This window comes from Thamnophis elegans, chromosome 9 (assembly GCF_009769535.1).
Source record: "Thamnophis elegans isolate rThaEle1 chromosome 9, rThaEle1.pri, whole genome shotgun sequence".
Lineage (NCBI taxonomy): Eukaryota > Metazoa > Chordata > Lepidosauria > Squamata > Colubridae > Thamnophis > Thamnophis elegans.
Window position 1 is genome coordinate 89,360 of NC_045549.1, and position 24,179 is coordinate 113,538.

General features: G+C 56.6%; 1 protein-coding gene across 1 annotated transcript; it reads left to right on the forward strand.

Moving 5' to 3' along the window:
- Nucleotides 1-2,805: 2,805 nt before the first annotated feature.
- Nucleotides 2,806-23,831, forward strand: LOXL3 (lysyl oxidase like 3). The gene is made up of 14 exons (XM_032224496.1): nt 2,806-2,892; nt 11,340-11,659; nt 11,885-12,048; nt 13,241-13,452; nt 16,719-16,938; nt 17,034-17,214; nt 17,438-17,592; nt 21,002-21,175; nt 21,578-21,737; nt 21,952-22,195; nt 22,289-22,404; nt 22,554-22,690; nt 22,994-23,105; nt 23,196-23,831. Exons 2-14 carry the CDS (start codon nt 11,356-11,358, stop codon nt 23,267-23,269), a joined length of 2,253 nt encoding a protein of 750 aa, XP_032080387.1. The 5' UTR covers nt 2,806-2,892; nt 11,340-11,355; the 3' UTR covers nt 23,270-23,831.
- Nucleotides 23,832-24,179: the final 348 nt, after the last annotated feature.

The following is a 24,179-nucleotide window of genomic DNA, read 5'->3' on the forward strand; positions in this document are numbered from 1 at the left end:
GGGCTTCGGGAGGCTGTTTTGATGCCATAGGGACTGGACCTGGGCGCTTTGAAGATAAGACTCGGTCATAGCCACCTCTCTGGTCCCACGCCAGGGACTTGGGGGCCCAGGGCTGAAAGGAACCCTTGTTGAGAGGGACCCTATAGGAATGAAATACCTCAGAGAGCACCATGTGGGACTCAGTCTGGATGCCCTCCTGTGGGGCATCCCCTGAAATGACACAGGCCCATGATGCCAGTTTTATTCTGTTTAGGGCCAGGTCAGTGCACTTTTGTTCTCCCAAGCCTTTAAAAAATAATGTTGATTTTTATCATGCTGCCATTCAGGGTTTTTTCTAAATTAGGGCTGTGGTTTTTCTTGTCCTACGGTTCAGTCTTCCTAAACACACAGTTTAGGCACTCTGTGTCTGATTCTAAGCTCCCCTGGGGAATTTTTTTTTCCTAAAGGGCAAGTTGCAAATGCCGAGGAAAGTGGGATGTCATCCATCTAGTTTCCACTTACCAGCTTCTTCGGTGGATGAAGGAAGGCGAGTGGGAGGCTGCTCAGATCACATCTTCCACTGCCCAACCAGATCAGCTACATCTGACCCAGAAGGACTTGGGCCGGGGCCTGCGGAGAAAGCACTGGCATGGAACGCACCCTTGGGAAAAGGCAATAAGGAGCCCATGCCAGTGGCTGACTCTCCCCGAGAGAGCAGGGCGGGATACCTGGTTGGGGGGGGGGGCCTTGCCTCTGTCCTGCTTGTGATCCTCCCAGGCCTCTTGTTCAGGGCAACCGACAGCCTCATCAAGCTTGTCCAGAGGTATCTAGCGCTTTCCTTAAAAAAACAACAATCCGCATCAAAAGGGAAGAAGCAAGCGAGCCTTTTGGTCTTGCTGTTTGTCCATCTTTTTATGGCTTCACTAGCAGAGAGGATTTATGTCCGCCTGAGGCTGCTGGTGGAAGTCCTGCGAAAAGTCTCGCCAGCTCCAAGAGGCCCCTCTCAGCCCAGGGCCTGGGGGAAAGGCCATTCTTAAAGAAGGCTTGGGATTGGGCAAAATGCGGGAGAGGCGGGTCTCCAGGTGGCAGCTGCAGCAACTGAGAAGGCCGGGATCTCACTGAGTGACCATCCTTAGCACACCTTTCTTGGGGCGCACAGCACCAGCACAGACCACGGGAGACGGGGGTCTCGGTCCGAGCCCATGAAGTGTTTTGTGCTAAGCAGCTCAAATTGCACCCAGAAGCCAAGCGGCAACTAGTGCAGCTCCCACGGAAGGCTGTGATTTGGGCATCACTGCTCATGCCCCAGATTCTGTCTGCACCAGCCGCAGCTTTCAAGGGCAGCACCACCTACAGCACATTGTAGCACTCCACATACAAGGTGATCGAGTCACGAATGGAAGATCCTTGGCTTGCGCCTGTGTCAAGGCCTTCTTGCTTCTGGAGAGGAAGCGGAGAGTCCAGCCAGGTTGCACACCAGCTTCAAATAGGGCTGCTCGACCCGGAGGGGCAAGGATTGGGAATGACCCGCAGGCTTCACCTTCCAATTCAGACCGCAGGCCCTGGCAAGGGCCAGGACTTGGGCAACACCTCTCTGAAGAGGAATAGTAAATAAGGGTACAAACGTGTTGGTTTTAGTAGAAACATTTGTTCCCTGCAACTGACTTCCTGTGGCGCTGTTATTAGGGCCTGTAGAATATCTGGCAAAACCTGTGATCCATGTGGACTCCTTACCAATCTGCAATCTATGAGCATAGAACCTATCCTGGAATGGAGCTGTAAAGGCCTGTAAAACTGACACCTTCGATATGTCCCCCTTCTGCCTAAGAACGTTTGATCTGTGCCCTTAAGAACAGGGGGCCAAATGGCCAATCGTGGGAACAGGAAAGAGATAAGGCTGATAAGGCTAGTGAGGATGCTTCTAACTGTATAAAAAGGAGCTACACCACCCCTGAAGGGTAGTTCTTCCCTCCATATCCTTGTCTTGACTTGGATGTGTTCTCAAACCTCTATGGGGCTCAAACCTCACATCTTGGTCAGTCAAGGATGACCTGAACAACTATCATCAGTGTCCTGTGATGTTAGATGACCTGTAGCTGATGAAGGGCCTCCAAGGGGGTTTCATGCTAAGTAGGAAGTGAAGAGTATCCAGCCCCAAGGTATCCCAAAAATCCATCCCCCCCCCTGCCCCCAGTGAAACCAGCCACAGAGAAAAGACAACCATCATAAGGCTGTGCCCCACGGCTACCTCTGCCCAGAAGGGCAGCATCAGCACAGTGCTGGCTCTATCAAAAGTAGTCGAGCATACCAGCGTCATCTGCAAAGGTAACATTTCCCCTTTTGGAGGCCAACAGTTGGAAGGTTGGGTGGTTGCAGGTTCTGTGGTCCTGCTGGGTGTTCCAGCAAAGTGGGCTGGCAGAGGTGAGAGCGGGCGCGGGCATTGGGTTGCCCTTCAGGGCCAGGAAGGAGGACAAGGCCAGCTCCCACCAGGCTCACCTCCTCGGCACAAAACCTTTCCGTGAGGCCCTCGGAGGAAGCCTTCGGGGCCTTTCCGGGTTGGGTGCAAGGAAGGACTCTGCGAAGCCCACAAGCGCGGAGGCCAGAGATGCCCTGGGGGAGGAGGGGGGGAAGACCGACCCGCCCGCCGCTTCTCCTGCAGCCCTGGCGAAACAGGGACGGCGCAGCGGCTGCCCAGTCCTCCAGACCCTCTCGGCCTCGCTCGGCGCCGGCTGCGGTCGGAAAGTTCCGTCGCTCCCGAAGGCATCCCGCTCCGTCCCGCCCTGGACTAGAGCCGCCGCTCTCAGGACGCCCCCGGACAGGCCCCGTCAGGACGGGGCGGGGTGACGAAGAGGCCGGCCGGGGCGGCCCTTGTCTCGGCCTGCCAGCGGCGGACGGAGCGGCTGGACGGAGCAGGTCAGCCGGGGGAGCTTCCCTGGGGCGCGGCGGGAGGGCAGGGCGGCCAGGGGAGCCGGGCCTCTGCCTGAGACGAAGCGGGCTGCGGCGCGCGGGACACAGGCGGCTCTTCTCGCTTCCCGGCTGCCGGGCAGGCGCGGCGACAGAGGCCGGCCAGCTCCGCCTCGCTGCAGCTCGGCGGGAAGCTCCGTCGCGAAGGCGGCCGAAGACCTGGCGAGCGAGGCGGGAGCGGGAGCGGGCGGCCTCGGGATGCTTTGGGCGCTGCTGATTGGAAGGCAGAGTGAAGGCGACGCTCCTTCCCGCCGAGCTTCGGGGTTGGGTTGAGGGAGAGGGGGCTTCAAGGCTGCCCGCTGGACTCCAGAACAGCTCCAGCCCCCGCTTCCAAACGCCCCCGCCGGAACAGAGGCAGCCCCGCTCCTGGTGGAGCTCAGCGATAGACTGCCTCTGAGCGGGGAGGTTCCCGTTCTTCCTTGCAGGCGCCCAGTTAGCCAGTTGGGTGAAGCGAGCGCGAGGGCTCCGGCCCACGCCCGCTGGCTGAGCGAAGGCAGCTGGACTTTAAGAAAAGGGCGGTGGGGCGAAGTGCCGCAGGAGCCGCTTGTCTCCCCAAGAGCCCCTTCAGCACCCCCTCCAACCCACCGCAAGGAGAGCAGGGAACCCCCCGGGCGACCCCCCTTTCCTTCCATCTTTTTTAGGGGGGGCGGCGGGAGCTTTCCTGAGTGGGAGAGCAGCCAATGGTGGGAAAGTGCTCCAGCCCCCACCCAGCCCCCACCCCGCTCTCCCCCAGCCTTGAGGACGTTCTGTAACGGCCTGGCCCTATTGCCTGGCCGGGGGGGGGGGGGGGCTCTATTCCTCCTCCTGGGGCCTCCGGGATGGCCTCAAGGCAAAAACCCCACTGGTGTTTGGTGGGGTCGGGGAGGCGAAGTGGGGGAGCCCATCCCCTCCTCCTGAAGAGCAAGCAGGGGATTTGGCCCCATCCTGCTTGGTCTCTGGTCTCTCCCGCAGTCTGGGCCTTTCTGTGGGAGCCATTTGAGGGGAGGGATGAGGATCTGGGTGCCATCCTGTGTGGTGCTGTGCTTAATTTCCCCTTCTCAAGAGGCCGGTTTTGTGTTAGGAAACAGGGTCTCATTAAAGGGCCACCCAGCCTCTATCCGAAGGCATCCGCTGAGGGGGAACCTGGCACATTTCTGTAAGGGCCACATTACCCGCTTCCTTACTGGACCCATCCCCCTCTTGGAAGCCCTCCTGTTAATGTTGAATGGGCAAAAGGCTCCAGGCAGAGGAGAGGAAACACCTCTGGAAATGACCAAAACTGGATTTAATTATTCCAGGGGTGGACAGACTCTGCTCTGTCCTTGGAACCCATTGGCCCTTTTAGCAATTGCGGCACATTGCTGGGTGAGGCTCCTCTTCAGGGCACTGGATCCCCTTTGCCAAGTAAGGCCTCCCCCGTCCAACCTTTGGGACTTTCACTTTGTGTGTCCGAACTGTCCATTTCAGCCTGCTAAATTCCTTTCAGCTCAACCTTTGTAGATATTTTGGAATCTTCTACTAGCATAGAGATTAAGCTACCAAGTCTGAACCAAGCTCCTTCTTCTGCCCATATTTGAAGGTGGGGCTGACAGTGGCTCGCCTGCTGGCACTTTGCCAGGTTTCCAAGATTCCTCAAGGACCTTACAGAGAGGTTTTGTGATCACCTCTGCTGGTTCATAGGCCGCTAGGATGTCATTCGCTGGGACTCGGATTGGTTTGAATTCACCACGTTCTCTCTTATCCTGAGCTGGAGCAGCCCAGGGCACCAGCCTGGACTCCAACTAGCAACCTAGGAGTTAAGAAGGGCTGCCTGCTCTCCACCACCCACCACCTCAGCCCCCCTGCCCCCAGCAGGATTCCTTTTATTCCTAGCCAAAGCCACGGACAGTCTTTTCTAGGTGTTCTCGCTTTGAGTTTCTCCCACAAACCTCTATTCCCCCGCCCCCATTTCCCATACAGGTGTCCTGAGACCCACTTTCCTCCCTGGGTCGGTTCAGCATCTGCTCCCTTTGCTCTTTCTTCTGGAAACCCCTGGAGCACCACACTCCCCCCCCTCCACTCGCCTCTCCTGCTTTTGCAAACGGAAGTCACAGTGCAAGAAACGGACTTAATTGCCACAAGGGATGCTCCCCCTCTAGGAAGCCCCTCCTGAGCATCCGGTTGATTGGGGGGGGGGTGCTGCTTCTGCCTGGCCTTTGCCAGAATTCATGAGCCAAAGTAACCTCTATTCTGCTTAACCACTGCTGTACAACCTCTCCTATCCTGTTTGAACATTTTAAAATTTGGTGTGCACTTTCTATCAGAATATTTAAATAATCTCAAAGCGTTTGAACTAATCTAGCCTTCTGTTTTCAGTTTCAATTTCCTTTTAACTATGGCATTATTTCTGGGGACTGGGAGGGGGGCCTTCCTGGGCAAATTCCGGTGTGTTTCAGTTGGGTGGGAATGTAGAAATTCAGAGGGGGAAACTCCCCCAGTCAGTAGCCTGCCTGGGGCAGGACATCTCCTGAAGCCCCTCACCCGTGACCCATCCCAAAGGGAGTGGACAGTGGAGATGGAGCTAAAGCTGCTTTGGGGCTCTGGATAATGGCCAAAGGAGGGTAGTAAGGCCACGTTTGGCTTCCACACATTACAACTTCAAGCCTGCCAGGGATCGTTGCATGCTGGTAAAAACTCAGCTAGGCAGAATTGGACCCCCAGGTTCACAGAAGGTCTCCACTACCACCCCATTGGAAGATTTTTCAGGTAGTCAAATTGTGCCTCATTTTGCAAATTGTCATCCCCGGCTGAGTCTCCCATAAGACGTCTCTTCACCTCTCAACTTGTAAATTGGATGCAGGATTTCTGTGTTATGGTTTTACTCTTTCATGAATATTTTATTTATTGGTTTTATTGTTGTTGTGAGCTGCCCAGGATTGCTTGATGGGAGACATATACATCCTTTAAATAAAAAAATAAAAAAATTGGCAGCAGTGACCACAGCCGCCTCTAAATCGCAGCCCCACATTCGGCCATTTCCTCCGGCTGCCCTAGAGGGCAACCCGCCTCTTCCAGTGACTCGGCAGCTCACGGCCCCATCCCCCACCCCCACCCCCGAGGAGCCGGGGCAGTGCAAGTGGCACCCTTTGAAAGCCGGGCAGGAACGAGGCTCCAGCATTCAGAACTATGAAACTGCAACACAGATCAGTGGTGGCTTCTGCGCCTTGTGCACCGAGCCCCCTCCCCCTCCCTTCCCTCAATGGAGCTGCATCCGGAGGGTCCTGAGTGAGGGAAGAGAAGGTGGCAAGTCGGAGGGAGCCTCTGAAACCAGGCACCAACCAAGGCAGGGCAGGGTGGTCACCCCATAAAGGGCAAACTGTGCCCTGCTTCAAAGCCTCTTTTCAGGGCAGCCCAGTCAGGCGACTGGCTTCTGGGCGGTGCCATTGCCAGCGGGGGGGGGGGCAGCCATTTCCCAGCTTCCCTGAGCAGCCCCTAAGGCTCCCCCACTTGTTCATGTCCCCCTCAGCAGAGGAACAGGGCTACAGGTGGGGTGGGGGCTGCAGTAGGATCCTACCTAACACAGCCGCTTGGGTCATCCCAGAGCCAATATGGCATCAAGACTGACCACTCCATAGCTAAAGGCGATGTTGAACGAGGGGGGAGGACTTTGCCCACGGGAGGAGGGGATGGAGGGGCAGAGGAGGCAGCCACCTCAGGAACCCCCAGGGACCCCCAGTGACAGGCGGAGGATTTGCTGCTCTGCTGTCCAGGGAGAACCCCGTCTTTTGTATTTGTATTTGTATTTGTATTTATTGAGTATTTGTATGCCGCCCTTTTCCCTGAGGGGACTCAGGGCGGCTCACAACAATCAGGGGAAGGGAGTGCAAGACAAGACTTAAAAAGAAAAAAAAAAAAAAATCGTGAATAAAAGAAAATTATCCATAAAACACAACATTCACTCAACATTCGGGCGGGGTGAGAGTAATCCTATCCCCAGGCCTGACGGGATAGCCAGATCTTGAGGGCTGTGCGGAAGGCCTGGACTGTGGCGAGGGTACGGATCTCCACGGGGAGGTTGTTCCATAATGTCGGAGCTGCAACTGAGAAGGCTCTCCTCCGCGTAGTCGCCAGTCGGCACTGACTGGCGGATGGAATACGGAGGAGGCCTACTCTGTGCGATCTGATGGGACGCAGGGAGGTAATTGGCAGAAGGCGGTCTCTCAAATAGTCAGATCCACTACCATGGAGCGCTTTATAGGTGGTAAGTAAAACCTTGAAGTGCACCCGACGATCAACAGGTAGCCAGCGCAGCTCACGGAGGATTGGTGTTATATGGGCGAACCGTGGTGCGCCCATGATCACTCGCGCGGCCGCGTTCTGAACTAGCTGAAGTCGCCGGATGCTCTTCAAGGGCAGCCCCATGTAGAGCACATTGCAGTATTCCAGCCTAGAGATCACAAGGGCTCGAGTGACTGTTGTGAGAGCCTCCCGGTCTAGGTAGGGCCGCAACTGGCGCACCAGGCGAACCTGGGCAAATGCCCCCCTGGTCACAGCCGACAAGTGATGGTCAAAACTCAGCTGTGGATCCAGGAGGACTCCCAAGTTGCGGACCCTGTCTGAGGGGTATAAATTTTGCCCCCCCAGCCTGATTGGTGGCACGTTGACCAAATTTTTGGGAGGAAAACACAACAGCCACTCGGTCTTTTCCGGGTTGAGTACCAGTTTGTTAGCTCTCATCCAGTCTTTAACAGCCTCAAGGCCCCGGTTCATCACGTCCACCGCTTCATTGAGTTGGCACGGGGCGGACAGATACAACTGCGTATCGTCCGCATATTGATGGTACTTAATCCCGTGCCTCCGAATGATCTCGCCCAGCGGTTTCATGTATATGTTAAATAGCAGGGGGGACAGAACCGAGCCCTGCGGCACCCCATAGGTTAGGGGCCTCGGGGACGATCTCTCCCTCCCCACCAACACCGACTGCGACCTGTCCGAGAGGTAGGAGGAGAACCACTGTAAAACAGTGCCGCCCACCCCCACCTCCCGCAGTCATCGCAGAAGGATACCATGGTCGATGGTATCGAAAGCCGCTGAGAGGTCGAGGAGAACCAGGATGGACGCATAGCCTCCATCTCTGGCTCTCCAGAGATCATCGGTCAATGCGACCAAAGCGGTTTCAGTGCTGTAACCGGGCCTGAAGCCAGACTGGAAGGGGTCAAGGTAGTTAGCTTCCTCCAAGGTACGCTGTAGCTGTAAGGCCACCACCTTCTCCACAACCTTCCCCAGAAAGGGGAGGTTGGAGACTGGACGATAGTTGTTAAGAACTGCTGGATCCAAAGACGGTTTCTTCAGGAGGGGCCTCACCACCGCCGCCTTAAGCGCGGTGGGGAGGTGTCCCTCCCGAAGAGAGGCGGTAACAACCGCCTGGATCCAGCCTCGTGTCACCTCTCTGCTGTTGGCAGTCAGCCAAGAGGGACACGGGTCCAGTATGCAGGTGGAGGAACTCACAGCTCGCATAGCCTTGTCCACATCCCCAGAGGCAACATCCTGAAACTCAACCCAGAGATGGTCTACCAAGTTATTCCCCTGTGTCCCGGCTGGATCTGCAGGGGTGGAGTCCAGTTCCGATCGAAACCGAGCAATTTTGTCCGCCAAGAACTGACTATATTCCTCAGCCTTACCCTGCAGGGTGTTCCCCGTCTCCCTCCTATTTAGGAGGGAGCGGGTTATCCTGAACAGGGCGGCTGGGCGAGACTCGGCGGACGCTACCAAGGAGGCAATGTGTGATCTTTTGGCGGTTCTCAATGCCCAAACATACTCCTTGGTGCAAGCTGTCAACAGTGCTCGGTTCGATACGGACCTGTCGGATCTCCACCGGTGCTCTAGGCGTCTCCTCCGGCGCTTTATCTCGCGGAGCTCCTCGGTGAACCAAGGGGGTCTCCGCGAGCCGCTGACCCGGAGGGGCCGTAGTGGCGCAATTCGGTCTAGAGACTCTGATGCCGCCGAGTGCCAGGCCGCAGCAATAGTCTCCGCCGAACTGTGGGCGAGAGCATCTGGAATGACCCCAAGCTCCGTCTGGAACCTAACAGGGTCCATCAGTCGCCTGGGGCGGAACCACCTGGTCGGTTCCTCCTCCCTACGGTGGGGGTTTGGCCTCCGGAAGTCTAGCCTCAGTAGGTAGTGGTCTGACCACGACAGGGGAGTGATCTCATTTCCCCTCAGACCAAGATCATAACTCCACTGCTCCGAGAGGAATACGAGGTCGAGTGTATGTCCTGCCAAGTGGGTAGGGCCTCGAATTACCTGGGTCAGGCCCATGGCTGTCATGGAGGCCATGAACTCCTGCGCTCCATCCGAGTGTTCACCGAGCGAAGGCAAATTGAAGTCCCCCAGAACCATTAGTCTAGGGAACTCAATTGCTAGCTCGGCTATTGACTCGAGGAGCGCAGGGAGGGCCGCTGCAACGCAGTTGGGAGGCAGGTACGTTAGCAGCAAACCCGCTTGACCCTTGAGGTCCAACTTCACTAGCAGGGACTCACACCCGACAAGCTCCGGAGCAGGGAGCCTACGAGGAGCTAAAGACTCCCGGACTACAATAGCCACACCGCCACCCCTTCCCTGGGCTCTCGGCTGATGAAGCACCTGAAACCCGTCTGGGCACAGCTCTACGAGGGGGACTCCTCCCTCCGTGCCCAGCCATGTTTCAGTAATACATGCCAGGTCTGCCCCCTCGTCTACAATCAAGTCCCGGACGAGGGGAGCCTTATGGGTAACAGACCTGGCATTTAGCGACAGCAGCCTGAGACCAGGGTCCTGATCGCTCACGCCATCTGACCTTGGAGTGGGACTCATAGGGCCGGAAGGAGGGATCTCTGCAATATAGCGAACCCTCCTTCCCCTATAATGGCCAGCCCTAAAGTCCCCGCCATATCTGCCTCTCCCTGTTATGATCGCAATGCTCCGACTCTCTCCCGTGGGCATAATTCCCCCAACCACCCCAATGGCCCCCGCTTGCCCCGTCTTCTGCAATCTCAGAGCCAGAAACAAGGCGGGCATGGCTGCTGCCCCTGGCAAGGTGGCAGAGGTTGAAGGGAGCCCCAAAGGGTCAGCCTAGAAGTTCAAGTAAGAGTGGAAGATGGTCAGAGGGGGAGACCTTGCAGGCTTTCCTGGCTCCCATCTGAGAGCTTGGGCCAGCGGCAGGATTGGAATCGGGCCTGGGGTACTTGGGGGTGGGGCTGTTTGCCAAAAACGGACCCCCTCTGAGGCACCAGACGTGGCGCAGGATGACCTGAGAATACATCACTGAGGGGGGATTCCCCCCTCCCGAAGGAAGGGAGCAGTCCTGGCCAGAGAGCTCTGGTCACAACCAAAGCTGGGGGGAAAGAGTTCCTAGGCTGCCCTCGTGTCTGCCCTACAGCCGGTCTGGCATATTAGGGAATGACCAAGCAGCTGTCTTGGTCATGGGGTGGGGGGCCAGCTTCTCCCACCCTTAATGTGAAGTTTCCCAACAGGCAGTACTGGGAGAACTTTCCAGAAGGACTCCGTCAATCAAAAGCTGCCTTGAGAAAATCCCGCCCACCCAGTTCCCCTTGCAGAAGGCCAGGAAACTCCCGCCAGGCCTGCCCTCCTTCCCTCTTCTGCTCTGGCCATGGAAGAACCGGCCCATGAGCTGCCGAGGGACTGGGATCCAGCCTGGCCTTCTCAGCGTCCCCAACCCATGGTCCTGCCCACTCAAATCAAAACACAGCCTCCGCTTTCCAGGAAAGAAATGCCAGCAGCTGGATAATCCTTTCCCACCTGCCCCCCCCCCACTGCTCAGTTTGTGGGGGAGGTCAAAAGAAGGGCCTTACCTGGGGGGGGGGGCTACTCAGTTGGTCCTCCATGAAAGACAGGGATTTCTTCTCATCTCACCAGTGCCCCTGCCTCTTGGGGAAAGGGCTCCCTTCCCTAATGGAAAAGGCTCCAAGGACGGTGTTTGAAATGCAGAAGGGTGAAACACACCCCCATGCTGCTGTGTGTCCAGCGTAACTTCTGTGGCCAGGGATGAGGAATGTCCCTCGTGGGGCCTGGGGCTGCCTTCCTGTCCGACAGAACCCAGCTGAAGGAGGGAGGGAGGCAGGCAGGCAGGTAGAGGCCAAAGAGGAGGAGGAGGAGGAGGAGGAGGAGGAAGAAGCAGGAGCAATGCCCAGGTCAGGAGGAGAAGGGTGATGGGGAGGGGTCTGCCTGTGCTTTTTGCCAATCTGAAAGTCTTCTTTTGGCGTCCTCAAGACTGGGTGCCTTCCAAGGGCGGCAGGGGGCTCTTCGCTCGAGCCCCCTGCCCCACGAGCTCTGACCACTACAGGCTCTTCCTGCTGCTGTGGGGAGGGCGAGGCCAAGCGACCCGGGCTGGCATCCTTGTTCTCAGCCAGCAGTGAGCACTAACCTCCCACCCCATGCAGGCCTGACCCAAGGAAGATGCGTCTCGTTCAGCGGCCGCTCCTTGGCTTCCTGTGCGGCCCCTGGCTGTGGGTGAGTCTGGCCCAGCCACCCAGCCGTGCCCCCACCAGGCAGAGCCCGCCATCGCCCAACCTGCGCTTCCGACTGGCCGGCTACCCCCGTAAGCACAACGAGGGGCGCGTTGAGGTTTTCTACAACCAGGAATGGGGCACCGTCTGCGATGACGACTTCACGCTGGCCAACGCCCACATCCTCTGCCGGCACCTGGGGTTTGTGGCTGCCACAGGCTGGACTCACAGTGCAAAGTATGGCAAAGGAGTTGGTGAGCATCACTGGGACAGGGATGGGCCCACCAAGGGCAGATCTGCCCGATCCTGCCCCACCCTGGGGCTGGAGAAGGTGGGTCATCGTGGAATAGGAACGCGCCACTTCCCCCAAACTCCAGGGCTCCGAAGCTGAAAGCCCTACCTGAGGTAGCAAGCGTGACTTTAAGCAAAACGCCTGAGCCAGCAACAGCATTCCCAAAGGTCTGGTGGTCACTCCACAGGGCGCATTTGGCTGGACAATGTGAGCTGCGGTGGCCACGAGAAGAGCATTGCTGAGTGCCAGTCGCGGGGCTGGGGAAACAGCGACTGCTCCCACGAGGAGGACGCGGGTGTTGTCTGCAAGGACGAGCGCATCGCCGGCTTCACTGACTCCAATGTGATTGAGGTGAGCCGGCCCAGAAGACGCAGCTGGGGAGGGACGCCGCAGGCCAGAGCGAGCGGTGCAAGGACAGCATAAGGAGCATTAGGCCAGTCCAGGGCGGCACTCAGCCAGTGCGATGCCTCTGCCTCTGTCACTGTGTCCCAAACAGTTTCAGGGAGGCCCACGAGGCGGCCCTCAGGGGCCTGTGGGAAGAAGTCATGGCCAGGAGGCTTAGAAGTCAGTCCTGTCCCCCATCACCTGTTCCAAAGGCTCCTGGAGCGCTGGGTGGCCATGGTGGTCTCTAAAGGCTCGGGGCACAAAAGGACCCTTATTAAACTGAGCCTGGGAGGTTAGGTGCAGCTCCCAAGTCATTTGGAAGATCCTCTTCCTAGCAGGACTTCCTTCTTTGGGCTGCTGTCTCCAGGGGGCTGAGATGGGGCTTCTCCGTGCCCCGACAGAGGCCATGAAGTGGCCGGAATCACATGGAGGCACCATCCCTCGCCCTTCCCTGGTTAGCACAGGTGAGGCTACTCAACAACATGCAAATCAGTGTGAAGTTTCTTGTGTTGAGTAAGCTCAGGCAAGACAGTTTGTTCATTAATTAGACTTTTGTCAAAAGCCTTGCTGACATCAAGATAAAATTATGCCAGTCCCATTCCTCCTCCCCTCCACCACTGACTCTGAGGAAGGAAGAGGTGGGGGGTGGGTGGCATGTCAGCTGCCAAGGCCTAGTGAAAGTGGCCCATCTTGCAAATGGGCTGCCCAATTATTTGTTCCAACACATTTCCTGGTATTAACATCAAACTTGTTTTCTTTCCCTCCTTTTGCAGGAACTGCTCTCGTAGGTGCATTTTCTACAGTCTCTTCCAGATCCCCATTTCACCCATCCTCCATTTTGACTCTTCTCCTCGCGCAATGCTAGACATTTTCCTGGCCCTTCATGGCATTCTGTTCCATGCAGTCCCACCTCCTCTTCCCTTCTGCCTTTTGGCAGACGCTCCTTCTCCCTAAACAGAGCAGCCCTTTAACAGTTGGGGGAGGAGGGGGCAAGAGAGAGAGAGAGAGTGGAGCCCAGGGCCATGGAGCTACAGAAGGAAGGCTCACCTGGCAGAGGAGAGAGAGAGAAAATTCCCCCCAACCATTCTGGACAGACAGACTGGCCGGGGCCTCAGGAGTGAATGTGCTAACATGAGTGACGTCTTCTCCTCCTCTCTAGGCAGAGCAGAACCAGGTGGAGGAGGTGCGTCTGCGCCCAGTGGTGTCCCAGGCCCAGCGTCCGCTGCCCGTCACAGAGGGCATCGTGGAAGTCCGCCACAAAAGCAGCTGGGCCCAGATCTGCGACGAGAACTGGGGAAGTCAGGAAAGCCGTGTGATTTGTGGGATGCTGGGCTTCCCGGCCGAGAGGAAGGCCAACCGCAACTTCTACAAGTAAGAGCCCACAGGATCCCTTGCTTGGCTGCATCCAAGCAGGGTTGTGGGGAGCCTGGAAACCTTCAAAGGGTACCGCGTCCCCCTTCCCTGTTTTCTGCAGGGGAGGCTGTCCCGGGGGTGACCTTCCCATGATGGTTACCTTGCATTCAGTGGTGGGCTTCATATTTTCCCCCTACCGGTTTGGTGGGCGTGGCTTAGTGGGGGGGTCATGTGACAGAGTGGCCGTGACCGAGTCGACATCGCTTACGGCAAGGTGGGGGGGGGCACCAAGCCACGCCCATCCAAACCACACCCACAGAACCCACAGAAAGGTTCGGCCAAGTCTTCTAGCGTCCAACCTGGCTGCTTCTCCCCCCGCTCCGTGTGTCCGAGCCCAAGAAGGAGGAGAGAATCAGCCACGTCGAATGCTGCGGCAGGGAGAGGCCAAACGTTTCTGCCTCCCTTCGCAGTGGAGCTGCTCGGAAGGCAACTCCTGCGGCTGCTCGTCCCTTTATGCTGCTCCCCACGTCAACGTACCGAAAAGACTGAGGCTGGAGGCTGCCCCCAAGCAGCTCCTCTGCAACACCCTCCCTTTGGTGCAGCAGGCCGTTCCCCTGGCTGGGTCCGGTGACCAGCCGCAAGTGGAACCAGCAGGCAATGGGGTGCGCGTGCATGGCTGGCACAAACAGGGCAGCAACAGCAGTGATTTCCCGTGACCGTCGCCGCTGTCGTGTTCTTTGCACCGGCTGCACACACGCACCCCATTGCTTGCCGGTTCCATTTGCGGCTGGCCGCCGGACCTGGCCAGGAGTCTGCCTGCCTCACCGGAGGGACACTGTGCCGGAGAGCTGCTCAGAAGGCAGCCAAAAACAACTGGTGGCTTGCGGCTTCCCGCAAAAGGCGGCCGAGCCTTGCCGTGTCCCACCACCACCACCACGGCAACCAGAAAGGAAGGCAAGTAAGTGAGGCAGAGGGCAAGCGGGTGGCGGCTCCAGGGCAAGGCCGGAGCCAGGGAATGACGCATTACCCAGCCCAGCCAAGGCAGGCAGCGAGTGGGCAGCGGCTCCGGGGCCACTACTGGTTCAACAACCCAGGCCAAATTTCCGCTACCAGTTCGTGTGAACCAGCTGAATACCACTTCTCCCCCCCCCCCCCCCGCCTTTGCCCAGAGGGCAGGGCAGATCTGGAGACAGGAAGAGGCTGCCTGGGGTAAGGGCAGGGCTCCCTCCCTTCTCCAAGCAGATCAAAGGAGAAAGCCAACCCAGTCAGGTGGCAGTTTTCCCTGGCCATCCTTCTCCTGGCTGGGGTGGCAGATCCAGCTGTGAATGGGGCAACTTCATTCAAAAGCACCCCTTGGTGTCCCCCCAACAGGCTTCTGGCTTTGTGGGCAGGAGGTCTGTGGTTTACCTGGCTGGCTTCGCTCACTCCTGGCTGAATGCCTCTCTGAGGAGTGGGCTACTGGGGAGCAAAAGGCCTCTTGCTAAGATCTCCGAAAGGGAAGGTCAAGTCCAGGCTCCCTCTGGGCAGGAAGCACCCAGGCCGCCCCCAGAGGCCAGAACTGGGAGTGGTCCTCCTGACGAGTGGGCGGAGCAGAGGGCTAGTGCTGGAAAATGGGGAGGGGTCCACGATGCTATCCAGTCCAACCCACTGCTCGGCCGAAGCCTCCCGTACTGTGGGCTCTTCAGCCGTGGGGTCAACATCCCCACGAAGGGCAGCCTCTCCCTCTCTGTCTTCCCTGGGAACAAACGCCGAGAGGGGCCGGAACCAGAAGACAGCGGGAAGGTTGCCGTTTGGTCCGGGCTTCTTGAGGTCAGGTGGCTTCGGGGGGAGGGAAGGGCAAAGCATAGGCCCCTCTCTGGGGTTGATGAACTTCCCTGAAGTCCTTGACGTGACACCTGGAGGCAGTGCTGGGAGACACACCGGCTGGGGGTCCCAGAGGAGCCCGGGGCTCTTTTCTGCTGCCCCCAGGGGGAATCCAGAGCCTCTCTGGGCTGTCATGCAGCGTGGGGGCTTCTGAAAATCTGGCTGTGTGGAGGCGCTTCCGGACTGGGACAGCCCTGTGGAGCGCGAGCCGGATACTGGAGGCATCCGTAAATCCTTTTCCAACCAGCCAGTCCTATTCAAAGGCAGAAGCTTTCGGGAGCGGCAACAGAAGCCCTTCAGGGAGGCTCCTGCGGTCATTGGAAGAGCTGCCCCCAGCCTTGTCCCGAGACCAGGGCGTCTCTCCTTGCAGGAGTAGCTGCGAGGCCCCCGGGCGGCCACCTGGCAGCTGCCTTAAACAGAGCCCCAGTGTGCTCTGCCTTGCCCAGGGAAGTTTGACCGCTGACTCATTGGGCCTCCGTCCGCCTTGCGAGGATCCTTTGCCAGCCAGGAGGGCTGTGGGGAGAAGGCCCAGATCCAGATGATGATGCTCTTCTACCGTCTGCCTCTCCTGCTGTGCAAAGCAAGGCAACTGGCCAAAGCATGAGCGCATAGATGCCCAAAGAGCTGAGAAGCTGGAGACCCAGGGAACCTTCCAGAAATTGGCCTATTTTGCTCCATTTGAGAGGCCGCTCTGGGGCTGCTGGTGGCTGCCACGCAGATGCTTTGAATTCTGCATCAAGCCCTCCCCCCTCCCCCCCCCCGGTTTGCATATTGGAGCAGCACTGGCAGCGGGGCTGAACTGCTGGCGTTCTGCATGACAATCATGCAGTGTGCTTGGGAGTGGCAGCCTTTTGGCCAGAGCCACGCAGGTTGCAGAAGGTGCCCACTGCCCTGATGGCAACCACTATCCGGACCCATTGCGAAGGAGCCAAGAGGAGCAGCTCTTCTCCCTCCTTGGAGCTTCCAAAGCTTGTGAGCGGCCCCTCTGGAAGCAGCGCCAGAGCCTCACGCGCCAGAGCTGGCCGTGGTCTTTCCTGGGCGAGGAGGACGCCCCTGGGTTCCACTCGCACCACACCGCCCTGCTCCAGCCCAGCAAGGCTGCTCTGCATGTGGCCAAGCACTGATGGGGTGGACACTCGCGAGAGAACGGCTGCCCTTATTCGGTGTTTCAGCTTTCCTGGGGTTGCCAAGCCTGATGCCAAGGAAACCAGTGGGTGGTCTGTAGGGCACCAACGGGTAACTGGGACTGAGCAGATGAGCATTTTCTGAGTGCCACCGGGGCTTTTCACTGCTGTAGGAGGGGCCTGCCTGCTGAGGTTCTCCATCCCCCATGGAATATATGGGGCAGGGCAGGAGGCAGAAGCCCAAGGGGTCTGTGCGAAATCGCATGGCTCACGCCGCCCCTTGGTCTTCTCCTGCAGGCTATATTTGCAGCGCCAGCAGCACCAGTTCCGCCTGCACTCGGTCGCTTGTGCCGGGGACGAGGTGCACCTTTCGGCCTGTCCCTTCGAGTTCTACAAGGGCAACGTCACGGGGGCCTGCAAGGGGGGCATGCCGGCCGTGGTGAGTTGTGTGCCGGGCCCCCTCTTTGCTGGAGGAAATGCCCAGAAAAAGAGGCGGGGGCAGCAGCCACAGCGACAGGTGAGCAAAGGACTATTGGCACCCAGGATGCCTCCGGGGAAGGCGGGCTGGGCACTGAAGCTCCTGGCGCTGACCGTCCCTGTGCTCCTCCGCAGCTGTCGGTCCGGCTGAAAGGGGGAGCCAAGATTGGTGAGGGCCGGGTGGAGTTGCTAAAGAATGGCGAGTGGGGCACCATCTGTGACGACCGCTGGAACCTGCTGTCAGCCAGTGTGGTCTGCCGTGAGCTGGGATTTGGCAGTGCCAAGGAAGCCCTGACGGGAGCACGCATGGGCCAAGGTGAGGGGGGGGGGGGCACCAGCCGCATCATCCTGTGCCACTCTGGGCTTATTTGAGGCAGGCTTCTCCAGTGGGCCGCAGGTGTCACAGTTGCCACTCAGGCGTGATGGGCGGCTCACAGCAGCCTTCCCAGCAGCCCTGCTAGGAGCTGGGATGCAGCAGCCGAGGGGGGCGGGGTGTCAGTGCGAGGAAGGCTGCTCTTGACTTTCCCCTCTCTGGACAGGGATGGGCCAGATCCACCTGAGCGAGGTCCAGTGCCTGGGCCCTGAAAAGTCTCTCTGGAGCTGCCCGCACAAGAACATCACCCAGCAGGACTGCAGGCACTCGGAGGACGCGGCTGTCCGCTGCAATGTGCCTTACATGGCCCACGAGACCACGGTTGGCTGGGCAGAGGAGCGGGGGTGGGGGTGGGGGGAGGGTGCAAGCAGCGCCTCTCTCTTAAAAAATACTTCATTGAAAAAACTGTGCCGTCTCAGGGCAACAACAGTTGCCAACAAAGCAAAGCCAAAGAAAAATCAATAGCAAATCTTAACGTACTTAACAAGCTAATAACGATAACAATAATATATTTACAGTAATTATAATACAACCAAAGGGGGGGGAGGAATATGAGCTTTAACTAAATTTCTAGTTACGTTAACCTATTTACAATTTTTCCATATTATATCCATAATTCTATAGCATCTTTATTTTCTATACTAACAATTATTGACATTCGTCAACTTCCTTCTCACAATCCCAGATTTTCCTAATTATATCATCGTCCAGTGGGGTGTTCGCATTTTTCCAATATTTAGCATATATTATTATTGCTGCCGTCAATATATGTAACACTGTTACATATAAGGTTGCTTTATCATAATTTTCCGACAGTGTATCTAAAAGGGACGTTTCTGGTTTGAACTCAGTATGTAGCCAGGTGAGAACTGTGGCCTGATAATATAGTTCCCAGTCTGGGAACCAAAACAACCATTATTCCTAAAGTCCTGTAGCAATTTCAGTTTTATTCTCAATTTTTTACCTTGCTAAATATACTTCAAAATCATTTTATTTAGTTTGTCAAAAAAATTCTTTTCTAATTTTACTGGTATGGTTTGGAACTACAATTCTCCCTATCATCGATAACTCTCCATTCCTCCACCTTTCCAAATCTATTTTAATTTGTGGTATCAGCCTTGTATAATTGTCCTCTTTGAGTGTCCCACACTCTGCTGTTAGGAAAATACCAAGGTACTTAACTCTTTTTTCCATCTGTAAGCCAACGTTTTCCGTCAACCCCTTTTTCTTTTTGTTGGTGAGATTTTTGACTAATACCTTGGTTTTATCTTTGTTTATTTTCATCCCTGCCGCTTCTCCATGCTCCTCAATTTTCTTTATCAATTTAGGGCAATTCTATGTGTTCTTCTAGTACAAAAACTAAATCATCAGCAAAGGCTCGGAGCTTATATTTTTTGTTTCTAATTTCCATTCATTTTATCTCTGTGTCTTGCCTTATATTCCTGGTCAATACTTCTACTAAAATAAATAGTAATGGGGAGAGGGGACAACCATGCCTTGTTCCTTTTTGTATACTAAAACTTTCTGTCACATCTCTATTAACCAATACTTTTGCATTCTGTTGAGTGTAAATTGCTTTTATCATATTCATAAATTTCCCTCCAAATTCCATAAGAATTTGGAAGAAGAGCCAAGGTGGCGCAGTGGTTAAATGCAGCACTGCAGGCTACTGCTAGATCAGCAGTTCAGCGGTTCAAATCTCACCGGCTCAGGGTTGACTCAGCCTTCCATCCTTCCGAGGTGGGTAAAATGAGGACCCAGATTGTTGGGGGCAATATGCTGACTCTCTGTAAACCGCTTAGAGAGGGCTGAAAGCCCTATGAAGCGGTATATAAGTCTACTGCTATTGCTATTGCTATTGCTATTAATTGTTGCGACATAAATTGCCAATTTATATTATCAAATGCTTTCTGCGTGTCCAGGAATATTGGTTGTTTATCATTATGTGTTTCATAATATTCTAGTACATCCATACTTATTCTGACATTATTTCTAATTTGTCTCTTAGCTAAAAGCTCATTTTGATCTGGGTGGATGAATTCATTTAAAAAGCTTTTTAATCTTTCACCAATTATTGATGCAAAAATTTTATAGCCTGCGTTTAGTAATGAAATTGGTCTACAATTTTTTATTTGGGTTATGTCCGAATTTTCTTTTGGGATCAGAGTAATGTAGACCTCATTCCATGTGTTCATAATTTTAGCTTCCGTTAATATACTTCACTGTATACTTCTAGCATTGACAGACTCACGGTGTCTTCTAATTCTTTATATATCTCTACTGGTAGACCATCTAGTCATTGATATTCTTTCCTCCAGCCTATTCTTTAACCGTTTCGAGGATTTTAGGTAAATTGGCTTTCTCCAAATACTGTATTATTCTTTCCTCTTTAATTTTGTCAGATTCGTATAATCTCTCATAAAAATCATGAAACTATATCTCTTTTCTTTTCAGATTGACTACGTAATATGCCTTCCTCATCCTGTACTTTTATTATCCAATTCTTCTTTTCTTTCTTCAGTCTATAAGCTAGCCACCTTCCCGGTTTATTAGCATTTTCCAAGAAATTTTGCCTTGTTCTTTTTATTCGTTGTGCCAATTCATCCTTTCCTATAAGATTTAATTTGTGCCTAATCAGCTCCATTCTATTTCTTAAGAATATTCTTTGCGATTCTTTTTGTAACTTTAATTCAAATTGTTTATATTCTTGTTCTAAGGCCTTTTGATTTTGTTTTTTTCTGTGCCATATAGATTATAGCCTTATGATTCTTACGATACTTTGGCAGCAGCCCACGTGTTCTGTAACATGCTCTTCCTTTCTATTTTCTTTTTTTTAAATGCCATTTCTCTTTCCATCATCTGTATGAATCCCTTATCTTTTATTATCGGTTGGTTTAAAGTCCACCTTTGTCCCTCCCAACTGATTTTTATTGGATTGTGGCCTGCCCATAAATTTGGTTCAGTTTCAATTTCTTGTACATTTCCAGTTAATTCCAACTTCATCTAAATCGTAACTCTTACACCCTTTCTCTGGAGCAGCACTTCTTTCTCCTGGCCAGTCAGCTGACCAAGGCCTTGGGGGCAGCCGGAGAGCAGGAGCCCCTCTCCCCACAGGGTGGGGCAAGGCTTCCACGGCTCCCAAAGGCCCCCCAGCAGCCGCCTTGTGGATGCCTCACCTGATCCACTCAGCGGGTAGCAAAAGGACCACTGGCCCCCATTCTCAAGACTCTGCAGCCGTCTGCATGTGGCTGCACACAGCCAGCTTGAGGGGGGCGTTTCTCGGAAGGGGCCACCCTGGCTGGTCCTCTTCCAAAGTGTGGCTGCCACTTGTCTTAGCTCTTCTCCCCATCGCACCCCAGGAACTCCTCCCGCTCCCAGCTCTGCAGTGCCCCACCATTCCCCCCTCCCCAATTTTGCATTTGGACCAGGTTCCCACTCTGGTGCCCCTGTGCCACCCTTGGCATCCAAAGCTTTCCCCACGCCTCTTCCTCTCTGGACAGGAGAGCTGGGTCCAGGGAAGAGGGGGGATACGCCTCCTGAGTGGTCCATCTTTCACCCCCCAGCCAAAAGGAAGCCTCTGGAAGATTTGGGGAGGAAGTATTGCAAAGGGAGCAGGGTGGGGGGTGCCTGGGGCCATCTTGGGAAAGCCGGAAAAGGAGGAGGGCGAATCCGAGAGATGGGGGGACTCCCTGGCTCAGGCAGGCCTCCCCCCCCCCCACTTTCCCCACAGATCCGCCTGAGTGGGGGACGGAGCCGCTTTGAGGGGCGGGTCGAAGTAGCCATGGCAGCCAGGGGCAACCGTGCCCGCCAGTGGGGGCTGATCTGCGGAGAAGGCTGGGGGACCCTCGAAGCGATGGTGGCCTGCCGCCAGCTGGGCCTGGGCTTCGCCAACCACGGCTTGCAAGTAGGTCACTGCTGCCCCGGTCCAGCCTGGCCGCTGGGAGGGAGGCCAGGCACATCCTCATGGACCCTGGGGGAGGGATTCACCTATGGGCCTAAACACAAATGTGGGTCCCACGCACCAGGGCAGCAACCGCTGTCCTGAAGGGTGGGGCAGGGCGCATAACGGTTCCCATGTGAAATCAACCGAAGGCCACCGGAGGCTAGAAAGGAGAGCTGGCTCCCCAGGGGCAGCGGGATATCCTGGTCAGCGGCTCCCCAGGGGATCAGGGCCGCTTAACCCGAGCTCTTCCAGGCTGGAGAGGGTGGCGGCTGCGGGTGGGGGGCTCCCATTGGAGGGCCCGTCAAGCCATCCACCCACCTCCGACTGGGCTCACCGAGGGTCCCTCTCGTCTCCCTCCTCCAGGAAACCTGGTACTGGGACGCCAGCAACGTGACCCAGATGGTGCTGAGCGGGGTGAGGTGTGCTGGGCATGAGATGGCACTGAGCCACTGCCAGCACGACGGCAGAGTTTCCTGCCGCAAGACGGGGACCCGCTTTGCTGCCGGCGTCATCTGCTCTGAGAGTAAGAGGGTTTGGGGGGCCTTCTCCCCAAGTTTCTGGCCTGGCCAGAGCCCCAACTCCCTCTCCTGTCAGGGGGCTCCCCTGCAGCCTTCAGGGAACATTGGTTCGCTTCACTCAATGAAAGGGTCCGGTCAGCCGAATCCCCCCCCCCCACACCTGATTTGCTAGACAGACACGGCTCCCCAGGCAGCACCCGTCTCCTTCCATACTTACAGCTGCCTCAGATCTGTTGCTCCATGCGGCACTGGTGCAAGAGACGGCGTACATCGAGGACCGGCCTCTGCACATGCTCTACTGCGCAGCAGAGGAGAACTGCCTGTCCAGCACTGCCCGCAGCGCCAACTGGCCTTACGGACACCGCCGGCTGCTGCGCTTCTCCTCCCAGATCCACAACAATGGCCGGGCCGACTTCCGCCCCAAGGCAGGACGCCACTCCTGGGTCTGGCATGAGTGCCACGGGTGAGAGTGAGGAGGGGCAGCACAGACACACACACACACACGTTCCCCCTACCCAGCACAGGGCCTCTCATGCTCTGGGCCCTCCCGTTTCAGGCACTACCACAGCATGGACGTCTTCACGCACTACGACCTCCTGACGCTCAACGGGACCAGGGTGGCTGAAGGGCACAAGGCCAGCTTCTGCCTGGAGGACACAGAATGTGAAGAAGGTAGGCGGCCCTGTGTGGGCAGTGACCCAGCAGGGCCAGGTGTCCAGCCACACCCACCCTCAGATCTTCGGGCTAGGGTTAGGGTTCCTTCCCTGCCTGCAAGGCCCAATTCAGCCTTCCTTCTCTCCCTCCCTCCCTCCCTCGGGCAGAGGTGGGCAAACGCTATGAATGTGCCAACTTTGGAGAGCAAGGCATCACGGTGGGCTGCTGGGACCTCTACAGGCACGATATTGACTGCCAGTGGATCGACATGACAGATGTCAAAGCCGGGAACTACATCCTGCAGGTGAGGCTCTGCGGGAACAGGCAGGAGTGGCCTTTGGTGGTTTCAGTCACCAGTGTTGGGAATCTGGGCACAGGGTGTGGGAGGGCATAAATGCGGAGGCTGCCAGGCCTCAGCTGCAGAGCTGGACACGGGGCGGAGATTGCCAAGGCAAAGTTGGGCCTTCTGTCCTGCAGCCCAGAGAGATGGGGGAGGGGGTTGAGATGGGACGCCCGATAAAGCCAGCCTTGCCGTGCAGCCCCAGTGGCACCCCGTCCTGTGAGCCTCCCCTCCAGCTGCCCTCCCATCTCCCCTCCTGCTCCCCAGGTGGTGATCAACCCCAGATACGAAGTGGCAGAGAGCGATTTCACCAACAACGCCATGAAATGCAGCTGCAAGTATGACGGCCACCGGATCTGGGTGCATCGCTGCCACATAGGTACGGATGCCGAGGGGCTGACCTGGCAGCGGGCTCTTTGGGGCCTCTGGTGCCAAAGCAATCCACCCCTTTTCAAATGCCTCCCCACAGGTGATGCCCTGAGCAACGAGGCCAACGGGCCCTCCGAACTGTACCCAGGGCAGAGCAGCAACCAGGTCCTATAGGCGGCAGCTCCCTCCTCCTCCTGGGCAGAAGGCAGGCAGGCGTCATCAGTGGCACAGCAGCGGGCAAGAGGGCTCCCGATCCCCCCAGCTGGCAATTCAGCAGTTGCCTTGCCGTGAGTGACTCCTGGGCAGCTGGAAGGCACTGCCTGTCCCCACGGCTCAGCCAGGACCAGACCTCCGCCCCACAGCTCCCCGACTGTTCCTTCTCTGACCACAAGAGGCGCTGCAGGCATCCCAAGACAGCTGCTCCTGCATCTAGCTGGGAAGGGGGCCTCTCTGGGCAGCCACCCAGCCAACGGCCCTTATCTGGGGCTTCAGCGCTGCCTGCACTGGGGGCCGGCCTTGGCCCTCCTATATAAAGTCAATTGTCTGTGTCCCAAGGCGTGTCCTGACTGACTGTCTGGGAGAGGGAGGAGGCCGCTGCTGCCTTGGCCTTTCCTCCGTCCTGCTTCAGGCCTGTGCAGCCAAATGGGGCCACCCTGTGGGAAGCGGGCGCTTTCCGGCTACCCTGGGGCTCTCTGCAGGAGGATCATGGGTGGGGAAAGTGCTCTCTCTTGAGCGCTCACACGCACACGCACGCACACAGACCCCCGAATTACTGAATGATTTAGCACTGCAGGGGGCTGTGTGCAGCCTCCTGCTTTGCCCCCTCCAGAAAAGTTCGGCCTCCTTCCCTCTGCTGGCTCAGCCAAGGCAGAAAGGCTGCAGGGCAGGATTCGGAAGGAAAGCCTTACCAGGAGGAGAGGCATGGGGCCTCCGCACTCCCAAGGCCCAGGATTCAACCCCTCTGGCTTCCTGCGGCTCAGGGGACTCCCCGCGGCAGAAGGGCACAGCAGCTCCTGCCCCCTAACAGCATCCAGCCGAAGGGAGGCGGAGGCCTTACAAGGAACAGCGCCGGAGGGAAAACAGA